Below are 21,694 nucleotides of genomic sequence, written 5' to 3'. Positions count from 1 at the left end.
TCCAGACGAGTCTTAAACCTCATGTACATGATCAAATTTTCGGATGAACATTCGTCTGTTTTTTGTTGGATGCTAGTCTCATGTCAAAAGTGAAGAGGTTACTCACCATACGAAAATTCTTGTACGACAGAATTCAACTTTAGAAGTGACGTAATGTGATGAATAGTCTTGTATGTATTGTTTCATTTCTGCACATGCATGGTCTTGCTTTTACTATTTTTTTCACACAAAAACCGTATTGATTAAACAAAAAATTTATAGTCTGCGCATCCAGTTTTTGTCATACGAAAATTCGGAATCAGCTGTCGAAAGCACCGTACTAACGATCTGAAAATCGGCAGATCGTTCGTCGTACGAAATTTTATCGGGCATTAGCTTGCAAGTCATGTTGGAAGTAAAGTTTCAGGGCAGCATTGGGAGGATATAAGCAATGGCTCGTCAAAATGATTTATGTGTCCCCCTACACAGTCTTTATATTTTTTTTCAAAAATGTCTCCCATAGTAAGGCGCCACAAACTAAAGATACAATGCCCCACTCTAGTTAGTGTTCATTGTCAGCTCTGTGGACTTTCAAGCCAAGTACATTTTTCAAAAGTGTAGTTCCCAAGGTCATCCATTGCAAATATTATTACAGTTTAGAAATCAGTCTAAGGCTGGATTCACACCTACGGTATACACTTTTAGTGCTTTTTGCATTCTGCAGATTTGCACTACAGTCCATTTAACATGGTTTCCTATGGAACACGTTCTGTAGTGCAAATCTGCAAAAATCACAAAAAATGCCTAGGTGTGAATCAGGCCTAACTGTATGAAATCCCCCTATAATCAGATGGAGTATCTTAGTGTATTTTGTGGATTCCTCTTTGGAAGTCATGTATCTATCACAGCTTGAACTAAGTAATCATACTTCCATGTATTCTTATCAGGAAAAGCACAAAACAGTCACTGCTGCTGAAGCATGAGGGCAAATTCGAGAAGTTCTGCTCGAGAAAAACCCAAATATGTGTTCCTATTTTAAAGAGTGTTAAAGAAATAACTATAATCAAGAGAACTATCAAACAAGGTAAAATATATTAGGGTTCCTACAGTCCCTCCAGACATAACCTATCTTTAACCGGAATGGACCATACATTTTTTAAATATTTATCAAATTTTAAAAGCTAATGCATTCAGCTGAATAATAAATACCAAAGCGTAGTCAGTTGTTTACTATCTATCATTTACCATGGTGTCACATTCAGTAATCTAAATATGAATGCTATGCAGGTTGCTCAAGTTACTTCGGTCACAGTGGTGCGGTCTGTATCCCCATGTAATATTATGATAACCATACATGCAATCTCTGGATATATCCTTATAGCAATCAAACATCAAAGAATATCTTTACAAATCATTCTTTAAAAAGATATTTAAAAAGGAAAATGGAAGTTGTTTTAGTTTTGGACGGAGAGGGGAAAAAAGGTTAGAACCTCTGTTTTTGTTGTTTTTTGGGTTCTCAGTGTGGGGGATGTGTCTATATTTCCACTCCTGGTGAGAAAGTGAGGGCAAATCAAATTTTTGACTGCCCTCAACAGAAAAGACGAGGGGGAAAATCCAATGGAAGCAAAATTGCCAAGGAAAGCTGTGAGGTGGGATTACCATAACTTTGGGGAAATGTACATTACCCATCATGCCACGAAGACCAGAAAAAATAATCCCTCCCCACTAATCCATAACTAAAAAAAATGTTTTTACTAGACTTCCACTTCAGGTAAAATATATCAGACAGACAATATAAATAATAAGGCCATTCTAGCTTTTCTCAAACAGGATGTAAACAAAACAATATTTATACCTATACTCCAAAATGGAATATAACATATACAGTGCTGTGAAAAAGTATTTGCCCCCTTCCCAATTTGTTTTGTTTTTTTGCATGATTCTCACACTTAAATGATTCAGATCATCAAACAAATTTTATTACACAAAGATAACCAGAGTAAATCCAAGATGCCGTTTTTAAATGATTAATTTATTAAGATAAAAAAGCCGCTAAAACCTGCCTGGCCCTATGTGAAAAAGTAATTCCCCTTCCCCATACTGAATCACGAATGAACTGTGATTAACCAAAATATTTTGGAAAGCGGAGTTAAATTTCACTTGCCACACCCGGGCCAGATATTACTGCCAGACCTGTTGAATCAAGAAATCACATAAATAGAAGCTGTCTGACAAAGTGAAGCACGCCAACAGATGAAAGAGCCACATATCATGCCACAATCTAAAAACAAATCAAGAACAGAATAGAAACAAAGTAATGTACATGGATCAGTCTAGGAAGGGTTTCAAAGCCATTTCTAATGCTTTGGAACTCCAGTGAACCATGGGGAGAGCCATTATCTATAAATGGATATAACTTGGAACAGTGGTGAACCTTCCAAGGAGTGGCCGGCCTACAAAAATTATTCCAAGAGCATAACGAAGACTCATCCAGGAGGTCATAAAAGAACCCAGAACAACATCTTAAAGAACTGCAGGCCTCGCTTGCCTCAGATAAGATCAGTGTTCATAATTCAACAATAAGAGAGACTGGGCAAAAATGGCATCCATGGGAGTGTTCCAAGGCCAAAGACACTGCTGATCAAAAAGAACACAAAGGCTCATCTCACATTCACCAAAAAACATCTTGATTATCCCAAAGACTTTAAGGCAAATATTCTGTGGACCAATGAGAGAAAAATGTAACTTTTTGGAAGGGGTGTGTCCCGTTACATCTGGCATAAAACAAATTACAGACTTTCATAACAAGAACATAATACCAACAGTCAGACATGGTGGTGGTAGTGTGATGGTCTGGGGCTGCTTTACAGCTTCAGGACATGGACGACTTACCATAATTGATGGAACCATAAATTCCGAGCTCTACCAGAAAATCCTAAAGAAGAATGGCCGGCATCTGTTCGTGACCTCAAGCTCAAGTGCACTTGAGTTATGTAGCAGGACAATGATCCGAAACAGCACGACACAAGTCCACCTCCAAATGGTTCAAACAAAGCAGAATTTAGGTTTTGGAGTGGCCTAGTCAAAGCCTGGACTTAAATCCAATTGAGATGCTGTATCATAATCTTACACAGGCCGTTCATGCTGGAAAACCCTCCAATGTGGCTGAATGAAAACAATTCTGCAAAGAAGAGTGAGCCAAAATTGCTCCACAGAAAGACTCATTGCCAGTTATCACGAATGCTTGCTGCAGTTGTTGCTGCCAAGGTGGCACTACCAGTTATTAGGTTTAGGGGGCAATTACTTTTTCACATAAAGCCAGGCAGGTTTGGACAGCTTTTTTGCCTTAAGAAATAAAACCATCATTTAAAAACTGCATTTTGTATTTACTCGGTTATCTTTGTGTAATAAAATTTGTTTGATGATCTGAGTCATTTAAGTGTGACAAATATGCAAAAAATAAAAATAAAAATAAAAATCAGAAAGGGGGCAAAAACTTTTTCACAGCATTGTAGCTATAATTTAGCCCATTAAATTTAAGGCTCACAACAATTTAGTCTTGTTTTTTCATTTAATAACAATATAAATTTGTTTCTCGTAACAGATTTTAAACAGACAAAAAACAATAGTGTGTGCTGTATACAGTTCTAAAGACTCACTGCCAAAGGCATTCACATACCCGTTCTGATGCTGGGCTCGGGATGTTTGGTTGTTGGTATAGGACGGTGGAGGGGGGTTGTAAGTCACTGCCTTGGTGACCTGAGCTGCCCGAGAGTTGTCTGGGGGTGGTGTCCCGGCACCAAACGGCCGGGCGGTTTTGTTCAGAGCTGTGCTTGGTGCAAAATTATACTTCACGGCTTGGGTATCAGGAGTAAGCACACCCTTTGGAAGAAGACAAGGGGACAAACCAAGCATCATGCAGCCATACTGTGCATTCTGTGCCCCACCCCTCCCACCATCACTCACACTAATTCTTTAAGAATGGTGAAAATGTTAATCAGAAAGAAAGGAGGACAGACAAGGTTTTAGTGCATGCAGTGATGCAAGTTAAACACAAAGGAACACACATTCAATACAAAAAACAAGGGAAATTGCACATAAACTTAAAACAGGAATAAACTACAAATTGTTCCAATTGTCATTTTTTTACGGTTTTGAAAATTAAGAAAAGGAATTTGTTGGCAAGAAGAGTTGTTCTCGTTTGTTGCAGCCAGCTAATCTGATGCTTGAGATCCATTCTTCACACTACGTACTGAATGAAGTCCTTGGCATAACAAAAATGTCATATACAATTTATATTACATCCAGTAGCAATATTAGAGTAGAATAAACACTTTTAAACTACAAGATATAATTCTTTATCTTTAACTTTTTTTCTTGTTAAGATGAATAAAAGTGGGATAATATAACTATATTGCGTAAATATGCCTGTAATATAACTGCTCTTGACTTTTTTCCTGAGGAGGCTCAATGGAAATAATACCCCACAGATTGAGCTGTAAATAGATGAGTCACCTTCAAACAGACAACCTTTGTATGCAATATAAAAGGATAACTGACCATCCCATTTGATTAGACGAGCATGTCTGAAGACAGTTTCATTTTTTATTATCTTATTTACAATATAATACATTTAAACATTTAGTTTACTCTTTGCTTTAAATTGGCACCAACATTTTAGGCCCCTTTCACACAGGACGGATCAGTAATGATCCGCCCCGTGATGATCTGCTTGCTCAGTGGGGATCGCTCCGTTGTCCCCGCTGAGCCGGCGGCGGACAGGGCGGTCTCTGTCAGCTCTCCGCTCTCCTCTATGGGGGATTGGATGAACACGGACCGTCTGTCCGTGTTCATCCGATCCGCTCTGCAGACGGATAGAAAAATAGGATTTTCCTCCATCTGCAGAATCGGACAATAGCGGAGGCGGACGATAGCGGGTGTCTGCGGATGTTCATCTGCAGACACCCGCTATCCCATAGGAATGCATGTATGTATGTATGTATGTATGTATGTATGTATGTCCGTATTTCATCCATCCGTTCGTGGATGAAATACGGACATAATGTCCGCATGTGTGAAAGGGGCCTTAGGAAATGGAAATTTCAGCACTAATGACTGACTACATAGATTTGACACTGAGGCTAAGGCAAAGTATGCAACAACATACTTCAATAATTTTAGCTTTTATAAAGAAAAAATCCAAAAAATTTTTTTTTATAAAAAACGAAAACCAGCTTATGGCAATGTCAGGACTGTCTTTATGCTGTTTAGCTCTATTATATATCAGAACTTGAGATGTCCATTCTCACAGGATCTTAGTCCCTAAGTGACAAATAGGAATAAGTTAAAGACCTCTAAAAAATTTATAGGTCAAGACGTCTAAAGAATTTCCTTAAATCCACCGTAACAATTGCCATATATCATATGTATAGAACATACTTTAGCCTGAGGGGTCAGCAACCTGTAGATCGCAATCTACTATTAGATTGCAGACAGGTGACTGGTAGATCAATGTGTGGGCTTGCTGACCCGCCATTCCAGAGCATCAAACCAAATTGCAAAGTTGTAAAGTTGGATCTGTAGTAGGAAGAAACAGCTGCATAGGCCTATGCCTCCTCTGTAGTGCTGGTTCCCGTCCCATGCAGAGTGATACTAACTGCACTCCACCTCTTATCCTGGCTAGCGGTCTCCAAAGTGGTGCCAGCAGCAGGAAAGAAGAGATTTTCAGGTTAGTGTGAAGCAATACACCGGGCACAAATACCTTTTTGGTGCGCTTTCAGCAAGTGCACCACACCTGCAGAAAATAGAGGTCTATGGCAAAGCGCAGCTAACCCAGGAAAGTTGAAGATGTACTATGGTGCCGGTAAACTGCAGCGCCTCAGTGTGAAAGCAGCCTTATTAGGGGGCTCAGAAAAGTAAGCGTCTGATTACATTTGCAGTTTGGGGGGTGGTAAAACCCAATAGTTAAAACTTATTTTTATCATCCTTGCCCCAACCACATCCCCTTTAGATGAAGTGGCCAGGGGTGTACACATGTTGCAACTGCAGCAGGAGTTATACACCCTGTCATGGTTGGTGGGTGTAGCACCTGCCAAGCATCACCCATTCAAGCGAATGTGTCCATTCTGTAAGTGCCCTCCAACCTCAATACACCAAACAAGGGGTTAAAGCAGGCAGCCTCAGCAGGTAAAGGTGGTAGGGATTGGGGGAGATAAAACCCTGCAGTTGGGTTGCGCTTTTAATACCCCCATTCACAAGTGCAGCAGGCACTGCTGCGCCTTTGAAAAGTGATCCAAGTGTGTTGGCAGGTGGTAATCACCTGATTTAAACCCAAGATTGCTATGCTATGCGACATGGTAGTACAGTAATTAGAGTTTTAAATCAGGTGTGAGGAAGCGATACTGTGCCCAGTGATCCTTGACTTATCACATGTTGTTCAGGTAGATCACCACTTCTTTAAGGTTGCCTAATCCTGCTCTAGCCAATGTGGTACATATCTGTGACTACTGCAGTCTAATTTCCACCTCCAGATTTCTTTATTCCATCTGCATTAAGGTAAAAAAAATAAAAAAATAAAAACCTTCTGGATGCAGCTCTACACCCCCCAGCCCCTCCTTATACTTATCTGAGCCCCATCTTTATCCAGCAATCCAGGCTCCCCTGGGTCTTACTCTCATCTTGGCTCACAAAGCAGCAGGAACTAATGGCTCAATCACAGCCAGTGAGCCAATGAGGAAAGAGTGGGAGGCGGGGCCGAGCCAAGATCCATGTGCAAATGGACACGCAGAGCGCCGCTCTGGTGCGAGCCTGCTCAAGTGCCGCAATTGCAAGAGGCTTGCTATGGAGGCACTTGACAGGGGGAGGAGCCAGGACCAGCGGCAGGAGACCCAAAAAGAAGAGAATTGGGGCTGCTTTGTGTAAAACCATTGCACAGAGCAGGTAAGTATAACATATTTGTTTTTTGTTTTTTTATCTTTCCTTTAGAAACCTTTTAATAAAGTAGTACAAGGTGTAGTTATCCAGACCAATCAATCAGATTTTGGATATAGCTTGATTGCCCGGAGTAACCACAATTTGAACTATAAGCCTGCCAATACTTGTTCCCCTGCAGTGAGGGAGAAAATCCTTCCTGTTCCTGACGCTTTCACACACTGACCTAAAACGTTCACACTGCTTTTTAAAGTCAGTCTATTCAAAACTTTCCCTGATATTGTCAATGGTTGCCAATTTAGCAATCAGGTTGTCATGGTATCTCTATTTTGTTCTCATTGTCATATAAATTCACAACTATGCAAGGCCTCATCGTAGAAACTGTCATTTAGCAGTCAACTTGAGATATATTTGTTCCACCATTAAAATTTCAGCAGGTGCCTCAAACATGGTGTGCATCTGCTTCTTTATTTTGTAAACACTGCTAATTTTATGCCTCATAACAGCCAGTAGTCACTCAAAAAAGCTTAAAAGCAAACTTCCGACAATGTATTAAGTGGGGAGAGAGAGGGATTTAAGATACTGCAAAAATTATATCTTTTTTTTTTAAATTAATACTGTATTTATTGGCATATAACACGCACCTTTTCAACCTGAAAATTGGTTGCAAATAGCAGGTGCGTGTTATACGCCAATACTTAAATTTTAGCTGCCTCGGAGGGGACAGGGAGGGGGTTGGGATGAGCGCCGTCACATTACATGCAGTGAGACTCTCCTGTTTACTTGGCGGCCTCTGTGATAGGAAGTCCCATCTCCTGGGCCACCATTGGACCACTGTTCTGTCTTCATAGGAGATTCTCACTGTATGTAATCTGTCTGCGCTCTTCCCGCCCGCCCCCCCCCCCCCCCGTCCCCTCTAGGCTGCAGATGGGAATTGATCAGGCTGCACTGAGGGCAATGGTGAGGCTGCTGCACTGAGGGCAATGGTGAGGCTGCTGCACTGAGGGCAATGGTGAGGATGAGGATGCTGCACTGAGGGCAATGGTGAGGATGCTGCACTGAGTGCAATGGTGAGGATGCTGCATTGACATTGACTGATGAGGCTGCAGATGGGCATTGATCAGGCTGCACTGAGGGCAATTGTGAGGCTGCTGCGCTGAGGGCAATGGCGAGGCTGCTGCGCTGAGGGCAATGGCGAGGCTGCTGCGCTGAGGGCAATGGCGAGGCTGCTGCGCTGAGGGCAATGGCGAGGCTGCTGCGCTGAGGGCAATGGCGAGGCTGCTGCGCTGAGGGCAATGGCGAGGCTGCTGCGCTGAGGGCAATGGCGAGGCTGCTGCGCTGAGGGCAATGGCGAGGCTGCTGCGCTGAGGGCAATGGGGAGGCTGCTGCACTGAGGGCAATGGCGAGGCTGCTGCGCTGAGGGCAATGGCGAGGCTGCTGCGCTGAGGGCAATGGCGAGGCTGCTGCGCTGAGGGCAATGGCGAGGCTGCTGCGCTGAGGGCAATGGCGAGGCTGCTGCGCTGAGGGCAATGGCGAGGCTGCTGCACTGAGGGCAATGGCTAGGATGCTGCACTGAGGGCAATGGCGAGGATGCTGTACTGAGGGCAATGGTGAGGATGCTGCACTGAGGGTAATGGTGAGGATGCTGCATTGACATTGATGAGGCTGCAGATGGGTATTGATCAGGCTGCATTGATGGCAATGGTGAAGCTGCAGATGGGCACTGACCCTTATTTTACTTCAAAGTTCCTTATTTAAAGTTTACGTTTTTTTCCTGAAACGTCCCTATTAAAATGAAGAAACAATAAACACTGTCATTAAATAGTTTGATTGCAGCCCTAAGAAGTAATGGAGGAGATCAGTAGCACCGAGATGCAAAAAATGGAGTAAAGTATTTTATGAGAAACAACATGCCACTTTATAATTAAACAGTGCTTTAGCAACGGTCAACCAGTAGACCAACAATTGAGCAATGTTTATATTGTACTTTATAAGCTTTTTTACTTTTGATAGCATCCATTTAAAATGGATGAAGAGAATGGAGGCAAGTGCTCTAGTCGAAATGTTAAAGTAACTGCATGCAACATTCTTTAAACGCTTGCCGACCAGCACATGATGATGTACGTCGGTACAATGGCATGGCTGCGCAAATGGACGTACCTGTACGTCCCCTTTAAATTGCGGGCTAGTGGGCGCACGCCCACCGCATGAGCGTGCCCACAGGTCCTGCGGACTCGATGTCTGCCGGTGGCCCATGATCGTGACACAGAGAGGCAGAACAGGGAGATGCCTATGTAAACAAGGCATTTTCCTGTTCTGCCTAGCAACATGACAGGCATCTACTGCTCCTAGTGATCAGGAGCAGTGATCCCTGTCATGTTCTAGTGAACCCATCCCCCCTACAGTTAGAACACAGAGAGGGAACACAGTTAACCCCTTGATCACCCCCTAGTGCTTAACCCCTTCCCAACCAGTGTAATTTACACAGTAAATTATGGTTCAATATATACTGCGCTGTGGCGATAAACTTTATCAAGCTGCCGACACAGCTTCTAGACAAGAGGACACACAGTAATCAGTGCAATTTTATAGCACTGATCGCTGTATAAATGTCAATGGTCCCAAAATAGTGTCAAAAGTGTACGCCGCAATGTCGCAGTCACGATAAAAATCGCAGATCGCCACCATTACTAAAAAAAAAATCAAATGATTAATAAAAATGGCATAAATCTATCCCATATTTTGTAGATGCTATAAATTTTGCGCAAACCAATCAATATACACTTAGCCCTTGTACACGTGGTCGGACATTCCGACAACAAAATTTTGTCCGAAACTGGTGTTGCATACACATGGTACAAAGTTGTCGGAAAATCCGATCGTTCGTAACGTGATGACATTATTTCGTTACGACGGGACTACGTTCAGGCTAGTAGCCACTAGCTTTGGTCTAGGAATTTGATCTGGGCATGCGTGGCACTTTGTCCGATCGGAATTCTCTACAAACGATCGGACAAAGTCCGATCGGATCAGGTTGTCGGAAAATGTTTATATCCAGCTCTCAAACTTTGTTGGTCGGACATTCCGACGGGAAAAGTCAGATGAAGCCCGCACACGGTCGGATTATCCGACAACACGGTCCGATTGGACATTTTTCGTCGGAATGTCCGACCTTGTGTACAAGGGCTAAGTGTTTTTTTGTTTTGTTTTTTACCAAAAATATGTAGAAGAATACATATCGGCCTAAAATGAGGAAGAAATTCCTTTTTTTTGGGGGATATTTATTATAGCAAAAAGTAAGAAAATATTGCTTTTTTTTATCAAAATTGTCACTTTTTTTTGTTCATAGCGCAAAAAAAAAAAAAAAAACTGCAAAGGTGATCAAATACCACCAAACAAAAGCTCTATTTGTGGGAAAAATTATTTGTTTGGGAGCCACGTCGCACGACTGCGCAATTGTCAGTCAAAGCGGTGCAGTGCCATATTGCAAAAAGTGCTCTGGTCAGGAAGGGGGTAAATCCTTCCAGGGCTGAAGTGGTTAATATCAGTCTGGCTTCAGACAGGTCCTTAAAAAGTCTATACACACATACATTATATTATGAGTAGTGGATGCAGGTTGAAAATGTGTTAAATTTTATGAGAGACTTGACGTGCCCATGTTTCAAGCGATTTCTGAGGGTAATCAAGATCGTGATGTATTCCTGGCAATTGAGCAATCCACTTAAATGGTTTTCTGGACACTATTTCAGGTCTTATCTCCCTGTTGCTCTCACTCATCCATACAGTGAAATGATTGTTTTCACCAACTAGTCTCAAGACTGATTCCAATCAGAAACTCACATCTTTAGTTACACCAATAAAGATTAGTGAAAGAGAAGGCCAAACCTAGCGAGTGCAATGGGCAACGTGATATGTGTCACCTTGTACATATTCATCGATTGCTCTACTATTTTATGGATTACATTTTGAGCCTCTACATTTTTAATTCAAGTGGCAAACAGGCATTTTCAATGCAAGTTATTTTGGTAAACGACATAAAAGAAATGTAAACTGATAATGGTTGAATGGGGTGAGAAGCTGAATTTCTCATGTACCCTACTAGACCATGCGGGAGGGGATGGGAGGAACTGCACAGGGATTATACACCATTTCCTTAAGCTCCTGCAGATAGAGCAATGTGCTGTCAATTTAATTGGATGTGGGTAAAGCCAGGCATGGCTATTTATGGATAAGATTATCAATGGTGGCAACCTCTAAAGCCTAGTACACACAAGGCAGAATGTCGAGCAACCCTGGCCGGTTTAATAAAAAACATCCGACATTTGGCCCTTAGGTAAGGCAGGTAAAGCTTCTGTCAGGGGAACATGCTGGCTGACATCAGCAGCCGATCAGCTCCTGATCAGCGCTCCCAGCCAATGGCTGAGAGTGAGAGCGCTGATCAGAGTGATCTGGGGGTTGGGGGGAGTCTGGGGGTGCATCCCCCTGTCAGCACAAAAAAAAGCTCAGCAGAGGAGATCGCTGTATGAACGTTGGATCGTTAGTACAGCGGCTCCGACCTGAGCTGTCAGGTTTTTTTTGTTCAACCCAGCAAAACCTTAGCTTAAGCAGCTTCAGCAGCAGAAAGGGGAACAACAATGTAGTGATTTCACTGCAGATAGAAGAGTGATGTCACCCTTTCAAAAGGAAATGCCTTTGTGATAGTTCTATTGGCTGGAACAGTTATTAACAAAATGTTTAATGGGTACTTAAAAAACAAAGAGAGTGTTGGGACGCATTTAAGTTGCCATTTAAAGCTGTACACCCCCCCCATTCAGCATATTAATGTAAGGTGCACGGCCAAGGTGTTTACATTCAGCTGCGGCCACTCAGCCTATGCAAATCAATGACAGTGCTAAGAGGCTCTGCAGCTGTCATCTTGTTGTCACAAATAGGGACAGATGAGCTGCCCTGGACACAAGCAGGCTTGTGTACATAGCGGCTCATTGGTCTCTAGCCACATGTAATTATTTTTGACATGATTTCTACAGGCTTCCTGTTCACACTTAGCGATACCAACTGCAGAAATAGGCTGTTCTGAGTGTGTACGGTATGAATGTTACTGGTATGGGCAGCCTACAGCAAATATGTGATTTTATAGTATTGCTACAGTTCTACTTTAATAATCCATGAAGGAGGTCAGAGTTTCCATACTAAAGTCCCTTAGCTTTAAAGTATCATAGCAACTATCTGTGATTGCATGTGCAATATCTTTCTGGAACTGGGTTAGCACCAAGTACACGTAATATGTTAGTGATAATTCATCTTCCTCAAGTGCTGTGTTCCCATGAGATCACTGGAGGCATTCTAGCAGCTTAGAATAAACCAGCCTGTGTTTACCCTGAAGGGCACATGCAGCTCCAGGAAATGCAGTAGAGGAAGGAAAGAAGGCAAATCATGCTGACAGCAGGCAGCAAGGAGTTTGGTGCCAGGCTAGCCACAGCCAGAGGCAAAGGGCCACAGTATAACGTAAAGGGGACAGGAGAAAGGTTCATTGTGTATACATGTAAGATCAGCAATAGAGAAAAAGCAGACAGATTTAAGTTCTACTAATAGAAAGGAAGCAAGGACAGATAAAAATACACAGATACAAATGGATAAAAATAACCACATCCAAGACAACCACAGACTCAATTCCTCCTCTTATCTCCCTCTCCTTGAGTAATGCATACAACACCCACGCACCATTCATCTACTTGTATAAACCATGAAAGAAACTTACCTTTGGCTGATTACTCAATCCCAGTGAGAACCTGCAGAGAGAAAACAAATGTCATTTTATTCAGTTCTAACATCCAAATGCTTTTTCAATGAAAAGGACCGCTGCCGTCTGTGAATGGTTATTACCAATCCGATGTTCATTACCTGCTCAGAACTAAAGCCAGCTTGTTGCTGCAGGCTCGGATCTTATTCTGGGCCTCGATATGAGTCATATTCGTAGTGCTCTCTCCATCAATCTGTAATAACCAGTCCCCCACATTAACGCCAGTCACTTCAGCTTTTCCCCCTGGTGTCAACTGTAATAGAGAAGATAAGGCACCATTAACGCAAAAGGTTAACATATCATGTTCAAAGCAAAATACACTAAATACTATTGTCAAGCTGTTTACACAATTTCTTTTAAACTGCCACAAAACAAAAGGAAAAAAAACAAAAAAAACAAAGAGAAATGGATGTATGCCCCCATCCACAGTAAACCGCATGAATGGAGGAATCACTGGTCATTGTTCGGCCAACAGTGCTACCAATGGCTCAAATTTTAGCTGATTTGACAGGAACTGGCCAAAATGTGAGGTATGTATGCCCACCCTAAGGGTGCAAGACAATCTAAACAAAAACAATATCATATTGTGCCAACAATTAACTTCTTCCTTGCTGGTTGCCCCTTGCATGTAAATATTACAAAAGTGTAGCAGCAAAGACAAGCATTAAAGGGGTTGTAAAGCTTTGTGTTTTTTCACCTTAATGCATCCAATGACAAAAACAACTTGCACTCTCTGACCCCCCCCCCCCCGTTTTAATTACCTGAGCCCCGAATCTCCATGGGCACGATCCCACGTTGCTTTCCCCCAGCGCTTGTGGGCTCTTTGTTAGATGATTGATAGCAGCACAGCCATTGGCTCCTGCTGCTGTCAATCAAATCAATGAACAATGATCAACTGCCGAATGTGTCACATGGGAGCACGCTCCGATCACACGGGAGTCCGCCCGCAAGCTAACCCCCTCGGGAGAGCGCTTCCCAGAGGGGGGTTCCTGCATCACAAATGCTTGGACAATGGCCTAGTTTACAACAGTGCGGTCATTTCCTGTGCAGAAAAAATTAAAAATGGAACGTGGCAATCAAAAATGCATTACAGGAAAAAACACAAGACAAAAAAAAAAAACCCCAGGAAACTTTGAGGGAAAAAAAAAACGCATTGAAAATGCATAAAAACCACAAGAGAACACAGCAAAAAGGCATTATAAATGCACATGCAAAAACGCATCCAGACTGTTTCTGTGGTGTGAACGGGCCCTAAATGTCTTCAAACTCTTTACAAAAATATCAATGCCAAAGCAAATATACCCTCAGAAGAGAATTGTCTTTGTTGACTAGGGTTGCCACCTCATCCCTTTAAACCCAAACACATATGAATTACACAAGTTCTGAAGGTAATATAATGCAGATAAGGTACCAAGTGAGTTTAATTACCACCTTAAAGTGGTTGTAAACCCTTTACAACCACTTTCCACTTTTTGCTACAGATAAGCCTATAATTAGTCTTACCTGTAGCTACACTGGATATCTCCTAAACCTGCATGGGCACTGAAGCAATCGGCTGTCGGAGCGGTAAACAAGGACCGCTGCAGGGGCTTCCATCTCAGGTAATTCATAATGCGCTAGTATGCTATGCATACTAGCTCATTATGCCTTTTTCTTGCAGGTTTTTTATCTAGGGTTTACAACCACTTTAATCAGCCATAGAACCTATGTAATTAATAAGGTGGCAAACCTATTGTTGACCCTCCCAAAAACATTATTAGTAGGCATCCTAGAGCAGGGCTATCAAATCAGCAAGTGGAAAATACAGGACAGGATTTTGGAAAAGATCATTCGCTGTTACATCAAATCCTTAAAAATGTGATGATCTTAGCTTTCAAGAACTGGAGTTGGAAGTCCTGCTCCGAGTCCAGAATGACCTCCATTCACCCAAAAGGGGTAGTTCTGGTTTAAGGCCTCCATCCCCACTTCTCCTGGGATTGCAGGTACCCGCTCCCACATCTAGAAGTTCTTCTCCCCCCTTATTTCACGCAGTCTTCTGAGACACATCAGAGGACCCAGAAGACTGCGGAACCATTCACAATGTGTAGCTTGGCTCACGTAGTTGGCAGCGGGCTTTGAAGTAGCAAGCTGTCACAGCTGAGTGCCCACAGTTAAGATGCCGCCACAGGGAACCGAAGATCAGTGGAACAAACAGCTCAGGGGAGCACAGAATTGGATCCTGGGTCAGGTGAGTGGCTGTTTATTAAAAGTCAGCAGCTACAGTTTTTGTAGCGGATGACTTTACATTTTTAGAAGCTTGACTGGATCTCCTCTTTAACAACTTGCCAACCAGTCACAGTACATATACTGTGGCAGGCCAGCTCTAGTGCATGAAACGACGTACCTGTACGTTGTTTCGTGCAATAGCCACTGGGGGCACGCGTACTGAGTGGCCAGAGGGGGGTGCCGATCATTCCCCAGAGAGGCAGAACAGGAAAGAACAAGGAGATCTTCATCACAGACAGTCCATCCCCCACACAGTTGGCAAACACACCCTAGGGACACACTTAACCATTTGATCCCCCCTGGTGTTGATCCCTTCCCTGCCAGTATCATTAGTACAGTAACAGTGCATATTTTTAGCACTGATCTCTGCAATAATGTCACTGGATCCCAAAAAAGTGTATGTTAGGTGTCCGATCTGTCTGCTGCCATATTGCAGTCCTGCTAAAAATTGCTGATCGCCGCCATTACTAGTAAAAAAAATAAAAAAATAAAATTTAATAGAAATGTTATAAATCTATACCCTAGTTTGTAGACACGATAACTTTTTCACAAAACCATCAATATACACTTATTGGGATTTTTTTTTTTTACCAAAAATAAATATGTATCAGAATATATATTAGCCTAAATTGATGAAGAAATTCATTTTTTTTCATTAAATGTGTTTTATAGCAGAAAGTAAAAATAGTTAGACTTTTCCAAATCGTCTGTCTGTCTTTTTTTGTTTATAGCACAAAAAATAAAAACTGCAGAGGTGGTAAAACGCCACCAAAAGAAAGCTCTATTTGTGGGGGAAAAATTACATCAATTTTATTCGGGTACAGTGTCGCACGACGCACAACTGTCAGTTAAAAACGTATCGCAAAAAATGGCCTGGTCATTAAAGGGGTAAAACCTTCCAGTTCTTAAAGAGGTACTGCAGTCTGCTCACATAATCTAGAATAACATCTTTGCCATTCTGAAGCTTCCCTCCAACCACTTTGCACATTATTTTATACATACTGTGATTCTGTACTTGCCAAATATGCTGCAGAAATCTCCCTCCACTGAGTCTAGCTGCTGCCATGTTAACTGTGGGCAGCTGAAGCTGCTGCCTGTTCACGTCCTTGATTTACACAGACACACAGATGCTCACTTCCAGCTCTGTAGCTTTCATTGGCCCTCTTACGACTCATTCCCCCCTCTCTTCCATGCAAACTCACAGGGTGAGAGAGAGAGCTGTACATGATGTCATAAGCCTAGGCTTTTTACCAGACAAGAAACAGGAAGTGGGCTGCATACTGTATTACTGGCAGAATGTTTTCCCATCCAAAGCTAAAACAACAAGGGCAGAGGATTTATTAGATGGAAAGCTGAAAGTGACTGAAGGTCTGCTTTAAGTAGTTAACTTAGAAGTCAAACTGCTGGATCTGTCAGAGCTGCCTTAAGCTGTGTGCCCATTTTGGGAAAAAGTATGTTTCTTGGTCATTTTTATCTGCAAGGCAGCCAATATCTGACCAACATAAGAAAATGAAAGCCTAAATGACTAACAATAATGTGCATCAATGGTTAAGCTAAGTGTGGAGTAAACACACTTCAGAGAAGAAAAGATTCGATTTTTTTTTCTACAGGATCAAATAAATAAATAAAACACACGGACCATTGACCAGTCATTCTTTACAAAAGCCTAATGACAGGTCCATAGTAACATGAGTACACTCAGTTACAATGCACTGGTGGAAATCCATCCATACAACATAATGGTACCGTGCCCCCTGCAGATGGAATACTATTCATTGCCAGTTTCATATTGTGTTGAGTAAAAATATGAACAGTCAACCTCCAACAATTGATTTTTGGAACAGTTTGATTCCTTAAAACAAATTAAACTCTAGTCAACAAAAACGTAAGGAATATGTAAACCCAGCATTTCATACTTTTGATATGCGCCTGCTTTACCATGTACTTGTATGAAAAAGTCCTGCTCTCTTTGTATTGCTTCCATTGTATGAAAACCCTGGTGTTCCTGCCAGTCCCACTGCTTTTCTATTAAAAACTGACCACACTAAGTAAGAGAACACAGCGTGCTCAGTTCTCTAACTATGTTGGGAACTCAGTGTGCTCTCCTCCAATGATCAGGCTTCTGCTGACACACCTCTCTGCACAGCCATTCATTGGGAATCTCGGTGTACTGCTGTTTCTCCACCCCTATCTCTTATGCATCTGAGAACAGGGATCACTTATAAAAAAATAAAAAATAAAATTAAAAAAAAAGGGAAAAAAGAGGGTATTTATATATTTTTTTATGTCTATCCACAAATGTTTTGCCTTTAATTTCTATTTTAAACTGAACGGGTTGTTTTACAAGGTAAGGGAGTACAGTCACTTTAAGCATATTCACAGTACTAGCTTTATAAAAAAGCTCTCTGAAAACAAGTGATCAAATCTAAAATTTTAATCTATAAGCCTACACCTACAGTTTACATCTACAAGCCCCCTAGAGGGAGACAGAAAAAGATAAAGAAGCAGCAGTTCCAGCAACCTGTGCATAAGCTGGGAAGAGGGCATAGTATTTATAACTCACAATTATACAAGCTCAGCATTTCTGGAGGAGCCACATGACAGCACTGGGACACCCTCCCCACCTGTCTCATTTATTCACAATGATCCTTTTCCTCTGTCACTCATTATAAACAGCCAGACCAGCCAGCAGGGAGGGGATTCAAGGCTCTTTTTTACCCAATGCAAACATTTCAAAATGCAACAGTAGAAAGTAGAGAGGACACAATAGCTAGTGAGAAAATAAAATTGCAGCAACATACAAATTGTAAAAAGGAGGAATAAAAATAGTAAAAAAAAATAAAAATAAAAAAAAAATAAAAAAGGAAGAAGATCAGTGTCCGTGGCTCTTTTATTATAATGCAAACAGATAGCAGCAAGTAAATCCTCCATATCAAAGAGTGCAGTTTCAAACCATCAAGCAGGCGCTTTTTCAAGCATGGAGTACAAACACATAAAATCTGAATCCTACTCAAACAATTTGCCAATTACTGTCATGATCAATTTACAGCATTCAGTTGTGACAAAACTCCATGGGAGAAACCCATAGAAAATGTAAGACAAACCCAAAGGGGTTCTACAATTGCCAAGAGCCGTAATAAATTGGTGTGGTCATTCCCCATCCGGTCTGTCTACCTAGAATTATACCAGCCAGTGCTACAACTACCCAAACAGGGGCCACCAGAACATGAGAATAAGAACGAACAGACTGAACAATACCATATCATCCTTTAAGGCATAGGGATCTTTCATTACAATCCACACTTCCCATAAATCATTAGAGTGCAAGTCAGCATTACCAACTACATTATTACTTTGCATACAAAGCAACTTCTTTATTTCCTTTAATGAAGAACTGCTGCCCCTAAGCTTCCTCATCCTAAAGACTAAGCAGGGCCAGGACAAGGGGTGGGTAGGAGCAGCAGCTGCCCTGGACACAGCAGAGGAAGGGGGCCTAGCATTGACACGGCAGAAAAACCCCTTTGTTTGGTATTCATTAAAAGTGGGGGAGGAGGCGCAGTTCCCCATCCTTGTCCTGGGCACATGACAAACCTGTCCCGGTACTGAACCCAAGCATATTAGATATCATGGCCTCTGGCCTGGACAAACTGGTAGTGCTCCCCCTTCCACCTGATAATTCCTATTTAAAGCGGAGTTCCACCCTAAAAGTGGAACTTCCACTCATCGGAACCCCCCTCCCTCCGGTGCTACAGTTGGCACCTTTCAGGGGGGAGGGGGGGTGCAGATACCTGTCTAAGACAGGTATTTGCACCCACTTCCGGGCATAGACTCCCAGGGGAGTCTATGCCTCTTCCTGTCCCGCCACGCTGTCTGCTGGGACACACATGGGTCCCAGAGACAGCGAGGACCATTCCCATTGCGCTGCGCGACTCGCGCTTCACTTCCCGATTCCCTCACCGAGAATGGCAGCTACAGCAGGCGAGAGATCGATCGGCCTTGGCTGCCAACATCGCTGGACCCCAGGAATGGCAAGTGTCCATTTATTAAAAGTCAGCAGCTGTAGTATTTGTAGCTGCTGGCTTTTAATAATTTTTTTTTCGGGTGGACTCCCTCTAACAAAAATGCTTAACCACATGTGCTCTCATACTTGTATGTATACACCTTAGGAACTGAAGCAATCTTTACATTTCAGCTATGGATTTATTGATTTGAAAGATACTACACTGTGTGCACAATTATTAGGCAAGTGAGTATTTTGACCAAATCCCAAATTTTTGATCATACTGTCCAACTGCAACCTATATAAATGTGAATTTAAGCATATCATGTGATGTGTATTTGTGTAATGAGGGAGGGTGTGGCTTAAGGAGATCAAACACCCTATATCAAGGTATGCATAATCAATAGGCAGCTTCTTTTCCTCAGGCAACATGGGCTACAAAAAGTCAAAAAATTTTAAAAGTTTTTAGAGGGATGTAGCACTCTTGAAATTGTTAAGATATTGGGGCGTGATCACAGAACCATCAAAATGTTTTGTTGCAAATAGTCAACAAGGTCGCAAGAAACGTATTGAGAAAAAAAGACCCAAATTAACAGCCAAAGATTTGAGAAGAGTCAAACGAAGCTACCAGGAACCCATTATCCTCTAGTGCTGTCATATTCCAGAACTGCAACCTACCTGGAGTGCCCAGAAGTACAAGGTGTTCAGTGCTCAGAGACATGGTCAAGGTAAGGGAGGCTGAAACCCAACCACCACTGAACAAAAAACATAAGTTGAAATGTCATGACTGGGCCAAGACCTTTTATGGACCGATGAGATCAGAGTGACTTTTGACGGACAAGATGGATGGGCCTGTGGCTGGATCAGTAATGGCACAGAGTTCCACTTCGACTCAGATGTCAGCAAGGTGGATGTGGGGTACCGGTATGGGCTGGTATTATTAAAGATGAGCTAGGTGGACTTTTTCAGGTTGAAGATAGACTCAAGGAACTCCCTACTGCCAGTTTTTAGAAGACACTTTCTTCAAGCAGTGGTACAGGAAAAAACCTGCATCTTTCAACAAGGCCATAATATTTATGCAGGACAACGCTCCATCCCATGCATTGAAGTACTCCATTGCATGTCACTAGTCAGTAAAGGCCTTAAAGCTGAGGGCCCTTCTTAAACTGGAGATTATGGTGAAGGATTGTGGTTGCTGTTGTACAAAAAGTTGATCGTCAACAGATCAAAAAACTGACAGACTCCATGACATGGGACAATTTTCATTTAGTTACATAATAATTCTGCACACCAATAGTTGCCCAATAATCATACACACATAGATATTCTAAGAAAGCCAAAACCTCACTTTTACTTTCTTAATTATTCAGGTTTGTGGTTTATTAACATTTTGGATTGGCCAAGAACACAGTAGTTTAGAAAACTGGATTTTCACGTCAAACATGTTGATAACTGTAAACAGGACAAATAGAGAGGGAGAATCTCCCTAATGGGCAAACAGACATCCATAAGACTTGAAAGGTATACCAAACCCTCTTCAGTCTGTCCAAAACTTAAAAAAAAGTTTTGGCTTTAGTTATATATTTTATAGTCATTTTTGATGCGACTTTCACATTTAAATGGTTGTTCTTCGATATTTTTGTCACTGTTTTAAAAGTGAAGTATGGGGTTTTTTGCAGATTAATACTTACCTAGGTGGATGCAGCATCAGCCTGATGCTGCATCTGTCCTCCGCCAGCTCTAACACTGAGAACCGTTCGATCCAACATCACAAAGAGGCTGAGCCCGATGCCGGCCCAGGCATGTGGGCAGATCCTGACCCTAGTGTCTCAATCTTGCCCAAGCCTGGACCGGCTCTGGGACATCAGCAGACAGTGCACTTCAGCCCACTGTCTGCTGAAAACGGGTCACAGGAGTGCAGAACAAAGAAACACGTTTTGGCTGTACTCCTCCTTTAAGTCTAGAGATTTGCAGACTAAAAGCTAGACAGAGCTTTGCCTTTTCTTCAACTTAATTCACCCCCCCCCCCCCCAACCCTCCGGATAAAAACTGATGAGCCAAGACATCAGCCCTATATCTAATAAATTCATGTTTCTCATGAATAAGCGGACTCACAGACTTGTAACTTAGAATACAATCCAAACACCATCTTTTAAAACATTAAAACACACAGTATTACAATTGTAGATATCATACTGATCTATTTTCCATGTGTTGTATCTAAAAAAAAAAAAAAAAATGATACATTGTTTTTAAGACATTATCCTCAAGAGCCCTATGTGAACAACAGTGAAGATGATCATGGCAGCCAAATTCTGTGATGGTGGGAGGGCTTGATGACTGAAAAGCTTTCAACAAGTGAGCCTGGCGACCAGCTCCAGCAACACAAGACATTGAAAGGACAGATGTACTGCGACTTTAAACGCGTGATTCTTAAAGCATGCAATGAGTGGGTGGCGGGAATAGGAACAAACTGTACACACCGCTGCTTCCAAAGGAAGATATATTATTAGAAATCATATTGCTGTGCTAGAACTGTAAATCTTGTTCACTGAACAGAACACCAAGATTTCTGTATGTTGTCATCGTGGCCAGAACGACACAAGTATTAATTACTGGCACAAACAGAATCAGAATGTGCGCACTATTAATCCAACTGTGACAACACAGACAGTCCATAGTAGTGCTGTAAACAGGAGCACTTAAAGTGCCCATAGTGT

At 42.1% G+C, this 21,694-nt stretch overlaps 1 protein-coding gene across 3 annotated transcripts in view; it reads right to left on the bottom strand.

Moving 5' to 3' along the window:
- The window catches only part of PDLIM7 (PDZ and LIM domain 7), a 162,312-nt gene that overhangs the window by 93,469 nt on the left and 47,149 nt on the right, over window positions 1-21,694 (bottom strand). For all 3 annotated transcript variants that reach the window (XM_077472527.1, XM_077472526.1, XM_077472528.1), the window contains exons 3-5: window positions 12,811-12,962; window positions 12,668-12,698; window positions 3,659-3,861 (exon numbers count right to left, since the gene is read on the bottom strand). In XM_077472527.1, the coding sequence (XP_077328653.1) occupies window positions 3,659-3,861; window positions 12,668-12,698; window positions 12,811-12,962 (386 nt within the window). The remainder of the gene's footprint in view (window positions 1-3,658; window positions 3,862-12,667; window positions 12,699-12,810; window positions 12,963-21,694) is intronic.

The sequence above is a fragment of the Lithobates pipiens genome, unplaced genomic scaffold (genome assembly GCF_037356315.1).
Source record: "Lithobates pipiens isolate NorthernLeopardFrog02 unplaced genomic scaffold, aLitPip1_a1.2 Scaffold_8, whole genome shotgun sequence".
NCBI lineage: Eukaryota > Metazoa > Chordata > Amphibia > Anura > Ranidae > Lithobates > Lithobates pipiens.
This window is presented reverse-complemented; position numbering and strand designations above follow the sequence as displayed.